This window comes from Tigriopus californicus, chromosome 1, assembly GCF_007210705.1.
Source record: "Tigriopus californicus strain San Diego chromosome 1, Tcal_SD_v2.1, whole genome shotgun sequence".
Taxonomy (NCBI): Eukaryota; Metazoa; Arthropoda; class Copepoda; order Harpacticoida; family Harpacticidae; genus Tigriopus; species Tigriopus californicus.
Window position 1 is genome coordinate 15,428,008 of NC_081440.1, and position 15,495 is coordinate 15,443,502.

A 15,495-nucleotide genomic window follows, 5' to 3' on the forward strand; every position below is an offset into this window, starting at 1 on the left:
GAGAGAGAGAGAGAGAGAGAGAGAGAGAGAGAGAGAGAAGGAGGCAGCCAGATTGACGATGGTCTTGGAAACGTTCCAAACAATCATAAAAACCTCCTTGATCGAAGATAACAAAATCAAGAATGAAATCGCTCGGAAGTCGTGAACTCTTTGCCCAGAGCTTTAGGCCAAGTAGGTTGAACAGTAGCATCAACAGTAAAGCAATACAGATGGCAGAAGCAGAAGCAGCTCGTGTTTTAAGGGCTTGTCTGAATGATGGAGCAAACATCGCTCATGATGAAGATGAACAAGACCAGACAGTTCCACCGTCGAATGTACGAAGTTCCGTTTTAAAAGAAAGAGATTTGGTACAGCCAAAGGGATCCCATGATGAAAAAGGGGCAACCGAATTGGGGAACAACCATGGATGAAGGTGGTTCGTGTGCCTTGGGAAAAATCTGGGGAGGGGGAAAATCATATTCGTCAGAGTCAATTATCACTTTTGCAACAACCTGAGAGAAAAAGAAAGAGAGCGAAAGAGATGAAGGAGAGAAAATCCAGTAAGAATGAGATTACTTCCTTTTCAAGATCTTCTTTCTGTCCCATTCACCTCGAACTGAAGCGAGTTCCCAGACTACTTACCGACCGTACCCGAAAGACCCACCGGGTGAGCTTTCAGATACGCGAGAACGAAAGATTGAGAGTTCCAGTTTATGAAAGACACACAGGCTTGTCTTTCTCATAGCTTTGGAACGCCCTGTCTTTGAGTGCGTATTTGCCACACTTTCAAGAAATGACCATATTTTTGGGATGATCGGACTTTTTCCCAGAAGAGAGATGTTTACTCAAAGAAATGCTTTCCAGAGTGTCAAGACTCGAGAAGCAAATCGGAGGGTATGTAATGATGTCCTCCTCATACATAGGAAAGAAAGACCGGATTCGAAGCTAGACTCTGGGTTCTTAAAGAGTTTTCCAAAGACCAATGAGACAACCAACCGTGAACTGCATTTAGTACGTACGAACACACATACAATGAATGCCCATCCCTTCCTCTATAGGGTATGGTTCCCTACTACTACTATTAGTACTTGGGAGATGAGGCCAACGGCCATTCTCATTGTAAATGGTTATGAATTCAGACATCCTCACCCTCTGGTTAGGTTCATTTTAGTGGCTGTGGTAGCCCCCATCTCCTTGGTCGGGTCTTGGGTCTATCCTCGGTGGATACCATTTCACTCAAGTGGCTCTTTGGAATTTCGTGGTGCCACTGGTGGAGGTCATAAAATTTTCAGTTTTCTTCCTCTTCTTCTTCTTCTTCTCCTCGTCTCCTCTTTTCTGCTCTCTTCATCCACTATTGTCTGACTCGGGGAGATCCACTTCTTCGTCTCCTTCTCCTTCATGGTGATGGTGGTGGTTTGGTGGTGGTTTGGTTGTGGTTCAACTTGGGACTTTGAGTTTGAGTGTTTATAACGATGTGGCTGTTACGCCCTTGGGATTGGGGAATTGGGATTGGCCTGCCTCCTGCCTCCTCTTCGTTTTGGGGGTCGAGACAGCGGTAGAAGGAAGTTATCAAGGGAGGAAAGAAATAGACACGCTCCGACACAATGGGTTAGCCACGATTGAAACGTCTCAACAGGATCCCAGTCTTATCTCAACGGTGGGGAGGTGAAATCAGATTCTTGAACCCATTGGGTTAATTGAAAAGCGGATGGGATGTCGCCATCTACCGGTATGGAGATCAGACCAAAGGTCAGCTTTCAGATACAATAATGTTTCGGAGGATCCACATCAGGTTCCAGGAATAGTGGTGGTAGAAATGTGGTGTTACATACATTATTTATCACGATTGTAAAGAGAACCTCATCCCCCTTTCAATTGCATGTGTTCCAACAAGAACAACATTGAACTAACAAGTTTTTGATATTGTTTGATAGTGTGCGCGTTTTTGCTACCGGAGTATTTGATTGACATGTCCACAGTTTTTGTTGCTTTAACAATGATGAGGATACCGATAATAAATTGCCCGGTCCGTGTTCTACGTCGAAAAAATGGACAGGAAAGATTGTGGATCAGATCTTTGTTGTTTTCTTGTGTAATCTAGTACGTGAATATGCCACGTTTCCTCTCTTGAAGAAGTTCCAATATCATGGGAGCATCTCTGTTCCTTCTTTTTTCGGGATCGAGCATCGAGAGCTTCGAGCACTAGTACTCGAATCCAGCTGCATCGAGGAAGACAGAGAACATCGATCGATGAATCGAAGTTTGAGGAAGGGAGAGGACCTGAGCAAAGCACCAAAGTGTCTTCGACATCCGAACCCGAGGAAGACAGACCAATACCAGTATTGTTGCGGAGGAATTGGGACCAAGCCAAAGCGAACCTTCAGACCTTTAGGGGGAGGAGTTGGCTCCTCGGTCGGTCAGTGGATCCAGTTTCTTGGCTGACCCGGTGCTGCTCTCGAAACATCACAAAGAAAGAAAAAGGACGAAGTTCTCTTCAAGGACCGATAACTCAGTTTGATCCATTGTTCCACGGAGGATTCACAAGCGAAAACCGAACCCAAAACAATAACCTTGACCTCGGACAGGGCTCAGGATATTGGCGGGCGTGCTGTTCCAAGACAGCATAACTGTCGTATGAATCTCGTATGATGATGCATCAATATTTGGAACGATAGGGATTTGTAGGGTGCTTTTTATTGATGCCTCTTCAAGACTTGGTTCCTTTAAGCGGATCGAGCCAATCTATTTTTATTGTTCAATACTCTCCTGGGAGGTTCCAACTGGATCTCAAAACTGGAACCCTCCGACAAAGACCACACTGAAGTATTCAATCTCGAACCAAAACATGAAACTCCTGAAATCTAATTGTTATATTCTGTTTTGTTTTGCAGAAGATCGCAAATTGTTCATTGGTATGCTCGGTAAGCAACAAACAGAGGATGATGTACGCCAGTTGGTCCAGCAATTTGGAAATATAGAGGAGTGCACTATCTTACGAGGACCAGACGGAGCCAGCAAAGGTAAGAGGTCCCTTCATTGTTAGAGTTCCTTCTCTGTCTTGAAGAACATAAATGACTTGTTTGTCATGAACCATCATAGTTGAAGGGAAGTAAGAACTACATACAAGAGAGTCGCGACAAGTTAGCGTAGGGTTCCAATTTTGATGCCAAGCACGCCAAACCTCGATCTCTAGATCTCAGTGCAAAACAGGCACAAGAATGTGACGGTAAGCCCGGAGAAAACTTATACTCTTGCACCGAGGAAATACCTGACATATTAAACTCAGTCTAAAAAATGTCAAACATGTTGGGCAAAGTTCTTTCGTCACTCTTCGAATTGAGCAGTAGAAAATGATGTACATACTGAGCAACTCTCAAATATTGTAGTGCAGAGCAGAGGAGGCTAAGCAGAGGAGGACGAGGACAAAGAGGAGGAAGAAGAACAAGAAGCCAAGAGGGACTAGAAGCATTAGAGTGAGTGAGTACCTCAGTAGTGGTACAATAGAAGCAAGTAAAGTAAGTATCCGCTTCCAGCGGGAACGCCCGAGGCCAATGTGTTACTCCTTGACGACATAGTACTGTAGATCCATAAAGGGGACTGCACGATCTCTGGACAAGTTGGCGTCAGTCTTAAACTCCTTTTGGCTTATTTGCAAAGTATTGGATAAGATGGATAATGAAAGATGACGATTGATCTCGAGATGAAACCGACCCGGATCCCAAAAATACAGGGCCCGCGTGTTCCACGTCTTCACTTATTCTCCCATAAACTTTTTTTCGACCAAAGTTTGTGACGGAACTAGGAAACCTTTCATTAAGACTCTGGGGCACAATCCATGATAAGGTAAATTTTACTCAAAAGTCGAAAGAGAGTCATGCGGTTTATGTGAGGTGAATGGTCCACGTACGTACATCCTGTATGTACGTAAGTCTGATCCAACGACACAAAGTATCGAAATTTGATATTTGAAACTTGGCTTGGGTTGGTTTCATTCCCTTCATAAGTGCTCAGAAAGGAGGGCTGTTAAATAATTGATGTCGTCCGTAAATACAATAATCGCTCCGGAACTCTCCCAACAAAGTACACACTAAATTAAAACCCACCTCAAGCCAAAAAACGGGAGCGGGAACCGGAGAGAGAGAGAGAGAGTGAGAGGAAAGAGAGGGGTGGCCAAATGAGTACGTAGTAATGGTAGTAGCATTGGTGGTAAGGTGGAAAGTGCAAGATTAATTGAAACGAATGGTCAAATGTAATCATCTCTCAAGGTTTCTAGTCTAGCTTGGCTTGGCCTTCTCCTGGGTGGCACTCTTTACAAAAACTGACATAGAAACTATAACATACAGTATTTGTCCAAGGAGCGTTGTTCCCCTATCCCGTTTGGCGTTTTGGACTATTTTTTCAAAGTAGGACCTCTTGTTCCAACTTCCATCCAGGGTTCCTTCTCCCTTTGTGTTTTGAGGTGAGTGGCTGTTGAACAAGGTTGGCTGGTTGGTTAGCAGGGAACATGACTCTTTGACTTTCATTGAGCTTTGGAGAGAATCATGTGTCATAAATCATATCAAAGTGTGCTACTATGTCACACCAGCCAGAAGGACCCCGGCCGAGAAGGAGAAGGGGGAAGGAGAAGTAACAGGATCTCCTTTTCTTTCTTCATTTCTTGGAGCTGCCGACCCGAGAAAATGGAAAGATTTCCAAATCCAGGAGGTGGAAAGAACGAGCGTTGGTTAGAACTGTTGATTCACCCGACAATATTCTGCTCGAGTGAAATGGTTTTTAAGAATACGGGTAGTCCCTAGTTTAGCTCGAGGGTCGCGGGATTGAAATTCATGGTTATCATCCATCTTGTCGCTCACGCACGGATTGCACTCATAACATGCTTACTGGTCTGTTACATCATTTGGTGGATGGATAAATCGACCTGTAGACTCTAAGGTACAGAACAAAGAAGAATAGAGCAACAGAGCTACGGGCAAGAATGAAGGATCAGCGCAAAAATGATGGAAAAGAGACTGACTGCATGTATCCCATCCAGTCAGGCAGACAGCCAGTCAGTAGTCAGTACACCGTACTTGGACCTGAGCAAGTCGACAAGAGAGTAGAGCAGGAGAAGGAGGAGGAAGAAGGAACGAGAAAAAGGGGATCTTCCAGGGACTCATCCATCAATTTCTTGCCACTCTTTGACAGGGCATCCCAGGGCACATAGGAGCCTCTCTTCCCGTCAGATTGGCGGACGAACTGGCGGAGTCAAAGGCCGAAATATCTGAGCATCCACACACGGACATTTCTATTCATCCGCCCGTTGCTTTCTTGCATGACTATTCTCCTGATCCATTTTTTCCTTGTTCCACGTTGGTCCGGAAAGGGAAATTGGCGGATTCGGGTTTTTTTCGGGTTTTCATTTTGATGAAAGGCTGTCAACCTGATTGGGAAAGTTCAGGAGGCTTTTTGCCTCCTTCCAGATCATTATGATGGGCAAAGTTGATCCTGTGAAGTGGCCGCCAAGAAGCAAATATTTGAACGGTTTGGGACCTCGATGATTTTTGGGAGCCATTGTGGAACGCTAACCTTTTTCAATGATTGGGATGACAATCTAGAGTTCAGGTCAAGCCTTCAAGAATTGATGAAGAGCTTCTTTATCTCTGACACAATCGTGGCAGTTCAATTTTTCTCATGACATATCTTGAGATGAGATTTCACGAGTCCAGCAATGAGAGGAACAAGACAGGACGTCAGAGAAATAATCCATTGGAAGGAAATCAGAGTCAAAGGAAAGCACACACTCACATTCACTCACGCTTGTCCCGGGGACACTTTATCGACATTTCTGCTCAATATATATAGGTATAGTATATGTGGAGCTGTCACATCCAGAACCATCTCATTTTGAAACAGTCCAGGGTCGAGAGAACAGAGCGAGTGAGCGAACGAACGAATGAACGAAAGCATAGAAGAAAGAAAAAAAGCGACAAACGAGGCTCGGCAGAGGGGCAAAAAGTCCCTCATTAATAATGCAATTAATGCATTGCCTTCCTTTGTCGTTCTCCTCTCCGTGTGTTTGTCTTTAGCTTTGGGGACGATGGGAGTCTGCCAAAAGAGCTCTAACTTCAAAGAGAACGCACCTCACTGCTAGTCACCCTTCGGGATCTCCGATCCGATCTCTGTCCCAGGCGAAGGCGAAGGCCCTCACTTTCATCCCAGAGCTCTATTGAACGGGAGTAAACGAGTACAGTCATTTGGTCAAGGAAAGAGCCCACCAAGTACACTGCTAAGTTGGCACTAATTGCAATGTCCTATTGGGACCGGAGATTTCTCGAGAGCTCCATCCACCTCTCCTGGTTCATTCGATGGGACGAGCAACGACAATGACGCTCTGAAGCCCCTCATTTGGTTGACGGAGAGAGAGTGAGAGAGAAAGAAAGAGAGAAAGAAAGAAAGAAAGAGAGAACGAACGAACGAACGAACGAACGAACAGAGTAGAGAGAGAACAAGAAAGTAGACGGCCATTTTCAAGCTCAGATTGGTTCTGTCAGGAAGTCTCAGACGTAACCTGAGAAGTAAAGACCAGTCCGAGATAGATAGATAGATAGAAAGATAGAAAGATGGATAAATGGATAGAAAGGTAGAGCGACATCGAGAGAGTCAATCTGGAGATCTGGGAGACTGCTAATAATGTGGTCCGAGGATTGGACAACGGCTCAACGAGACAGGGACAGTGACACAGAGAGAGAGAGAGAGCGACCAGTGTCATGAACAATTATTTATCTCTTAGAGAAATCCAGAGAGCTAGAATGAATCACCCTCGCTATCAAAGAGAATGCCCAGCCTTTGGTGTGCCATTTCAAGTTGTGAAAAAAAGTAAACGAGGTCATATCGCATTGAGTCGCTCTACTCAAAGTCTCAAAGTGGAAGGATGGTAGTTCAATCTGGAGTCCGAGTTGTGTATACGTAGAACACGATGAGAAGGAACCCAGTGCAGTCGGTGGTCGTCGGTCGGAATGAATCGATTTATAAGCTCGAATGGACGTGTTCTATTGAGAGTCTGGAAAATGTTCGGGTCCAATACGGATTTGGCCATTGATCTCTGAAATCCCAGGACATCATTGTTGGGACCAGTCATCATATTCATTTTGAATTCAAAGAAGACCATTAAGGGACCATAAGGTTCCTCGTCTCCTTTCTTACGACTATTATCTATCTGTGTCACTTATCAAAGCAGGTCCCGCTGTGTCGAAAAAAAGTTGAGAGAAAGTCTTATCGACAGATTGAAAAAGACGAACCTCGAAAAGAAACTTTGAAATGCTGAATACATTAGGAAATTTGAGAATTGGTCCCTCTACCTTCAGCACTGTCATTTCGTCGTCTTTCTCTCTTTTCTTTCTCTCTTTCTCTCTGGGTCTCCCTCAAAACCAACGTGGTTGATGGCAGGATGGGTGGTTTTCCAAATGGAAGTGGAAGACGACAAGATGAAGAGAGCAGCAGAAAAAGGGAAAGTGGAATTCTATTCGAGTTACCCTCGAAAATTTGAATTTGAAACGCTCTCTTCCTCCCTCCCTTCCTCGCTCTCATTGGCATATACGTAACAGGCTAGGTTTTCATTTGGCTCTCAATGCCAGAGAAAATTTGGACACGATGGATCCAAGCAAAGAAGCCACAGGTTTAGGGTGGGTGGATGGTCAAAGGCTCTCCTAAGGAAGGTTGCCTGGCCTCCTTGTTTCAACTCGGTCCATTCTCAGCGTCACTAGCTGGCCTCGCCCCTTTCTCCTCTTCCACCAACTAGTTTATTGTTATTGGATCATTTTGGGTTGGCCGGCTTCTCGTGCCACTTTCTCCCCTGTCTCTCCCTCTTTTTGCCCTAATAGATTGGATTCAACATAAATCACTATTATTCACTCTTGGGTCCGGTAGTGCAACTGAGAGCCAACTTTTCTCTGTGGCTGGACCATTGACACACAAAGGGAAAAAAACTCCTTCCTATCTAAGGCCATAAAACCTGGACACCCTCAACAACGAGGCAAAACCACAAAAGGACTTTTACTGATTCCCAAAAGCGTTGCTATGTACGAGCCCGTATTATCTGAAGAAGCCAATAAGTGGAATGTGGTGGCCCTGTTATGGACCGGACCCTAAATCAGTGGCTTTGTTTGAGGAGGGCCTCTCTATGTCTCTTTCTCTCGCTCTTTTTCTCTCATTCGCTCTCGGAGTCTTCTTCATCTTCTTCTTCTTCTTCTTCTTCTGCTTCTTGTTCCTTCTCTCGTTGCCCTAACTTCCTCCTTTTTATTCTCCACTCAATGTGATGGAACAGCCACTTGGGATAGTCCATAACGTGCCATGCACCACTTCTGCTACCCCGACCACGATGTTTCCTGGAAAACCACTGTTGATCACGTCGGTTGTGGTGCAAGTTTGTGGAACCACTGACTTCATCCCACTTACTCTCGCACTCACTCACACTCTCACTAGCCATGCGTGGTTCCAAGGACCCAGAATCAGTATGGAACCCCACTGTACCATAGCATACATGTATACTGTGTCTTCCCTCGCCCAAGTTTCGGAGAAGCTTCGGTGATAATCAAGTTAAGGGAGAAACGTGCACCATCAGAGTCACACTAACAACAACTAGCCCAGATTTTTGAGGGGAGAGATTAGCTTGTCATGTGGTTGGGCCATGCTCAGATTGTAATGTTATCGACTGGCCACCACTGGCCAACAACGTCTTGGATCACGCCTCAATGAAACATTGAGGCGGATTGTTTTCCATGCTCCAGCGCAAATTGAAAGTGTTGGAGCGATACTCGTTGCTGAAACCCCACAACCACCCTTGTTGTCTTTTTGCTCTGGAGGAAAAGGCATCGTGAAACCCTCTTGGTGTGCTGTAGATGAGTGTGGATGCCGTTGTGACATCATTCCTGGCCAAAGCTAGACCTAAATTGGAAGCTCCTCTGGTTGGCTTCTGGCTATCAAATTAAATGAGGTCCACTCTGGCTCCTCCATACAAGCCATCAAGCTTTTCCCTCCTTTATGCTCTGTGAGTGAGTGAGTGAGTCAGCCAGCTTGTCTCTCAGACTTGGAACGTGGAGCGTGGAACGTCATCCTCGTCATGGTCCCTGTTGTCCATAGTATACTCTGCACGAGTAGAGGAGCAACAAATAGCGTGTGTCTCATTCTGGCTTTATTTGAAACTCGCGAGGCTTCTTCTTGCTCTCCTTCTTTGGCTCAATTCTAACCTACTACATGGTGTACGTACACATACGCATGTGGTCGCTCGGGTGATGGTAGTAGCGGACTTGTAGGATAGTAGCAGTGGTGGAACATGGAGAAGTAACGTTGCACAAACCTCTGGACGGTGTGGAAGCACATCAAGCTCCTCGTCTGTGTCCACTGGCACTTCTGAAGCATGGCCATGGCTTTCTTCCTGACTGAAACCCTGAAGGGGCTTCGCTTCCTCGTCGTCTTTTGTCTTTCCACCATGATCTCAGCTTTGAGCCCACAACAACAAATGGGAGCATTTCCTTCACAACTAGTAGAGCATGGTGATCATGACAACCCAAAGTCAATATATGAAACCCCTAACACACTTCAGTGGCTGTGTTCTCTGCTGCACTCGAGGTTGCTGCAAATGTTTCTCTTTTTTCTTTTCCTTTGCCATGCGACGCTAATGATGATAGTAGTAGGAGAAGGGCTACTCTTGGCCTTCCGGTAATTAGCAACTTGAGAATAAAACCCTCCTGCTCCTCCTCCCCCTTTACTCCTTGGTGACTCCTGTTGCTTCAAAGAAAAACTTGGAATATGGTATTTCCGTTTCTCTTGGCAACCACCAGGGCCGAAGAGTGGGGAGACGAAGAGGTAGTAGTACTAGCACGTAATAGTAGTAGCAGTAGTAGGAGGAGGAGAAGGAGGAGTGGTGGGATAAGCGAATGGAACACGGGCCTTCAGGCACTCGTCCATTCTGGGGCTGTTCGAACAAGTCTTGTTTCCGTCCTGCCAAGAAAGACAACGACTCCGGAGCAATGAAAAGGGGGAGGGAGACGACCAACTACAGGGAACAAGAAAGAGGTTTCATGGACCTTCAAGAATACTGACGAGGAAACAGAAAGAGAAAGAGAAAGAAGGGTCCCTCCATTCAGACCACTTGTTGAAACTGCACCAAAAGCACTTGCCAACACTAGTTGCATGGGCTCTGTGGAAGTGAGCACCCACCTTACAAACGCCTACATACGCGTACAGTATTCTCGCTAAGTACTACGATTCTCGTCGTAGCCACCCTCTTGTACTGTGGATCCTAGGACCGGATTCATGGAACGGATGTTGTGAAGTGTGAGATGGCCATGCCCACCAAATCGTGAATTCTGACCAAGTGATCGGACTAACATGAGCTCAAGGGAAGGCACCTAGGTCTAACAAGATTAATCTGTTTTTTAGTGAGCGGAAAACAACGTTTTCCAACATCCCGAACACAAAAACAGACAGACAACTCCGCCTCGGCGCTCTTTCAACCACTAGGGGAACGAATTTATCGCAGAAGACGCCTCAATTCCCTTTTGTACATAGGACAGCCTCGTACCAAGCAAGGTACTAAAGGTTTGGGCGGATCCTCGAGTTTTATGAAACACCAAGCTCATTCCATGTGGAGCTCATTTGAGGATATAATTGACATGGTCGTGTACACAGAGCCGTACATATTCCTTCGCTCCCTTGGCTCCTCAGAGAAATAGTTTAAAGGCTCACATAGATAAGTGCTCTTCACTTAGTGTCAAAAAAAGATAAAGCGCCTTGACTGCATCATTAGATTTGGAAAGTAATTTCGTGACCAACATAGACGCTTTCCGTTGGCAGCATTCTCTCTTTTTTTATTGTTCATACACACAATCCTCTTCGGCGGAGGTTATTGGGTTTAGCGAAATGTTTTTGACAGATACGGTTGCCCAGGCAGGAGCAAAAGCGTCTCGAGACCAGTTCCAAGTCTCGGATACACCCAAGAGCACAACACTTAAAAATAGACAATAACATGAGTGAGAGTTCATCATCGTAACTGGACGAAAACGAGGCTCTACATGTCATTTACAACCTCACCTATGCCGTTATGGTGTGCGCATTAGTGAGTGCATTTCGGGTCGTAAAATCCACAGACAAAAGCGCCTTGCTTGCATTTCATCCTTGGCGAGTCTGCTCACCGGTTGGAAACTTGGCGGTGAAGGGAAAGTCTCTTCAGATCTTTCTTCTTCGACTTGCCTTCGAGTGTTCTTTAGACACTTGGGTCCCCACTACTTCCTGGGGGGTGTCTCGTTTGTTGCGTCCTCGTCGTCATCATCATCATCATCATCGTCATCATCATGGTGGCTGGTGTTGGGAGAAGTGGTAGTGGCTCTTCTTGTCACTGTGTACACGTGGTATAGTACGAGGTAGGGAAAAAGCTTCTTCCTGACAAGGAAGCTTTACCAAAGTTGGATGAGTGACTCTTCCATCCATTCAGCGGCACAACACCCAGCAAAATCCGGTCGAAAGACCCGGGACTCCTAGAGAAATGGCCCAGATACATCACCGTCCATTGGGGTCCTCAGACAGAATCAATTTGAAAGAGAGAAGACTGTTGGGTGGTTCTGTCCGTCATGGGACATGAATATCTTTGATTCATCCCAGGAAGAGTGCTCGCGTCAAGTCCTAAGGTTGAGAGGTCCCATCGAGTCAGACAAGCTGAAGCAGGTACATGGTAGCGTTGAAGAAGCAGTGGAAAAAGAAGGAACTGGGACGACATGCTCCTCCTTCTCCTTTGCTTCATCTCTCGGTAGCTAGCTCGATAGTCTCCTGCTCCTGGGTGATTGCTTACTTTTTTGGGATGGCACATGTTGTTGAAGAAAAAAAGGGAACTTTTGTCATCTCCAGGGGAGAAAGAGAGAGAAAATCTCTTCTTCTCCTTCACTTGAAGTGAAGCAACAATATTTTCTCTGGATCATCATCATCGTGTGCTTCGTCGTCGTCGGCCTCATGTGCCTGTGGCATCGCGCCTCTTTCCCATTGTCGTCGGTGGACGGTCGTCATGGTCGGGCTCGTGGTTCATTGGGTTGATGCACCATATTGCATTCAAATCTTCTTAATCTCATCAGAGCGTATTGGAGCACAAATTGCATCAAGGATCTTGTAATCTTTGAAATGATTCTCAAACATTTTGGCTCGGGTGGAGGCCAATGCATCATCATGATCATCATTCCCTTGGAATTGCAACATTTGTGGCACTCCTTCTCTTTCCTCTTCTTCCCGTTTTTCGTCTTCTTCTTCACAAATGCACTCGCACCTCCTAACTTTTCTGAAATATCAATCTGGGCCATCCAAGAGAACGACACACGCACAGTACACACCCTCACTCTTGGGCATCATCGGCTACCCACATTCACGTGTTCTGTGAGGAACTCATCATTGGTGAGGAACTCACATACCTTTCTCAATATACCCACACTAGACGTTGAGCAGAGAGAGAGAGAAAGAGATCCGAGTTCAAAGCATATCTCATAATGGTCGAAAGCGAACCAACCAAACCACCCGACCATCCCAACCCACCCATGGAGACGAACCGTCGAGGCTGGAAAGGGAACAACTCCATCGAGCAAGCGTCCCAATCCTTTTCCAGCAATTCGATTCAAAGATCAAAGGATGATAGAGTATTGCACATATGGCAACGCGAGAACGACTGATAAGGTAGCAAAACGACAGGACGAGCAACTTTTTTCGTCCAATGCTTCCGTGACGTCTTTTCAAAGTCGAATGAAGGACCGACCATGTCGTTCCAGTGTGGCTGTTATACCTACAATGAGGGAAGATTGAAAAAAGGACCCATTGCAGGATATGGATACTGCTCGATGGAAGGAAGCCAAGATCAAACGTACTTGATAAAAAGCGTACATTCAAGTTGGAAAAAGAAATAGCTTGACCTCCCCCAGTGATTGTGGCGGCGCCTGAGGGAAAGAAAAGGCTCTTCATTTTTGATCCTCATTAGGGGGAGAAAGAAGGCCGTTGGAATCTTTTCTGCTGATGCTGACTTTGAAAAAAATATCTCTTGCGTTTCTTTTTTCGTCTTGTTTGGAAGCACAAAAGGACGAAGAAGGTACGAAGGAAAGTTGAAGTTCCTCCTCTTCAGCTTATCTTCTTTCTCAGTGAACTTATCAAGACTCCACATGAGTAGCAATCTGGTATATTGAATCATTTATCCTAGTTAGAACAGAACCAAGTTGTGGATTCGTCTTCATTATGATTAGACTTCAGACTCCGAAACACAAAGGAATAACTTTCGTGAACTTGCTTGTTCGCTCGCTGTTTGGATCCATGACTCACGTTGGTTGCCTAGCACTAGGATGTTAGGTCAACAAGACCTACTAAAGGATCAAAATTAGAGCCTTTCTTGTGCAGATTTCCGTCACCCGGTTGTTTCCAGCCTTTTCCATTCTCCCTCACCTTTTTCTTCTCCTCTTTTTATTTCATCCCTTTCATCCCTGCTTCATATTTGGTGACCAAGCTCTGAGAGAAACGAGATGGAACATGGAGCGGTCCCACTTTTTTGTGAATGGGAAGACGGGAGCCGAGATTGGAACCTGTTGGAACAACAAGTCTTTTGACTTTGGAACCAACTTTCTCGACTCCCAGGATTGTCAACCATAAAAAGAGGAGAAGAACACTGACGTTTTAATGAGGGGACGAAAAACTGGAGTGACCCTTAATGGATCATTACACTCAAATTTCCCCCTCTCTGAAATTTAGCCATGCAATGGTGGGGACCAAACAAAGGGATTCGCTCGTCTTACCACTGTATCGATTCTCCATAACTGGTTCCACTTTGCAGAGGGCCGTTTTTCAAGTGGTTCCAACAGGGAGGACCTCGGAGAGACTTCGAATGCAAAGCTTTGGGAAATAGATTCACCTCTCATCCTTGTGCACACATTCTTACTCTATGTACTTGTGTGGTAGCGTAGTGGTAGCAATGCTGTTGTTGTTGTTGTTGGTGCTGTTGTTCCTCCTAACATGGGTTGTGGCCCTATGGCTTCGAACCCCGGGACTTAAGTTGTTTATCTCGTTCGCTTTGGAGCTTCCCTCTTTCATTCTTGGATTGTGCTCAGGGCTTCCAACACTCTATTTCAGACTTCTCGCCCCTAAACCGCCATTCAATCGCAAAGGACTCTTAAAAGAGTCAAATTTAGGGACATCCTTTCGTACAAAACTCGGAATGACCTTTTGCTTGATGGGTTTACATTAGATTTAAAAAAAAACAATGTTTAAAAGGCCACATGATGCAAGAAGCCATTAGCGTTTTTTTTTGGGGGGGGGGAGAAACGTACACTTACATCCTGAATGATGGCTTATGCTTGTTATTTCACTCTTCAATAAATATGTCTATTCATGGTTGAATGGCCACCCTATCACATGTTTGTCAAGCATTACACCAACCCTGAAGTGGCCTTCTCGGGAAATCTACCGCGGATCTTTTGAACGCATTCATACTACATGGACTTCACCCCATTCCTTATCTCCCGTGCAAATAACACCCAATTTGAGAAACATGTTTTGAATAGAAAATAAGGCTTTTTAAGAGCTTGAGATCCAGAGTACTAAGGTGTTTCCCTTTCCCTTTCCCTTTCCCCCTCCTACTCCTCCTCCTAGTCGTCTCGTTCTCTTTTTGCCACTCGTTCCATGATCAAGGTCCAAAACAAACTCAAATTCTTGGGACCAAATGCGAAGAGATAGAGGCGAATTCTCTCCTTCTCCTTCTCCTCCTCCTCCTCCTCCTCCTTCTTCTTCTTCCTCTTTTCCTTTCAACAGATCGAGTCTGGAGTGTGAGAAGGGACTAGAGGGATTTCCTCAAGAACAAATAAAGACCAAAGTGGAAACTAAGGAAAATAAAAGTAGTCCCAAATTGTTTGTGTCGCCACTCACCTGGAGAAAATCCCAGGGATTTCGGAGAGCGCCAATAATATTATGCAAGAAGCTCTTCTGGCCATAGGTGGAAAAACAGCTCTGATCCAAAGCCGGAGTGAGAGTGAAGCTATTATTTTTGTGTCTTTGGGTCGTGAAAGAACATTGACAGGGAATTGAGAACACCCTTTCAAAGACACACATGGACCAACTCGTTCGTCCCCGGGACCATTCTCATCATCTCGGTCGTTCTTGTCTCTTTCCTCGTCTGGGTTCTTTCTTTCTTTCTTTTTCAAAAGTCCATTTGAGACGTTGGTGTCTTCTGCTCCTTTTTCGTCTTGTTCTCCGTCATCCCCTCACCGTTCCCCTGTTGTCCCTTCACTTTTTTGGACTGTTGTTCCTCGGTTCCCACTTTGGCTTGTTCCATCTCTCTTTCTGTCTTTCCATTCCCCGCGTCCGTGATGAAGTGAAAAAGAGTGAGCAAATCCATGGGATTTGACTAACTTGGCCGGACATGGTTGTTATTGTTGCGCGTCCCGAGAACGACCATTCCAATGTTCCAATGGAACCTGAGAGAATGGGAACTGGCACTTCCATTCAGCTTTTTCACTCTCTTTTTTT

The 15,495-nt window shown here is 45.4% G+C and overlaps 1 protein-coding gene across 9 annotated transcripts in view; it reads left to right on the forward strand.

Moving 5' to 3' along the window:
- The window catches only part of LOC131889225 (CUGBP Elav-like family member 4), a 101,713-nt gene that overhangs the window by 72,903 nt on the left and 13,315 nt on the right, over positions 1-15,495 (forward strand). For all 9 annotated transcript variants that reach the window (XM_059238318.1, XM_059238296.1, XM_059238312.1 and 6 more), the window contains one exon: positions 2,871-2,999. In XM_059238318.1, the coding sequence (XP_059094301.1) occupies positions 2,871-2,999 (129 nt within the window). The remainder of the gene's footprint in view (positions 1-2,870; positions 3,000-15,495) is intronic.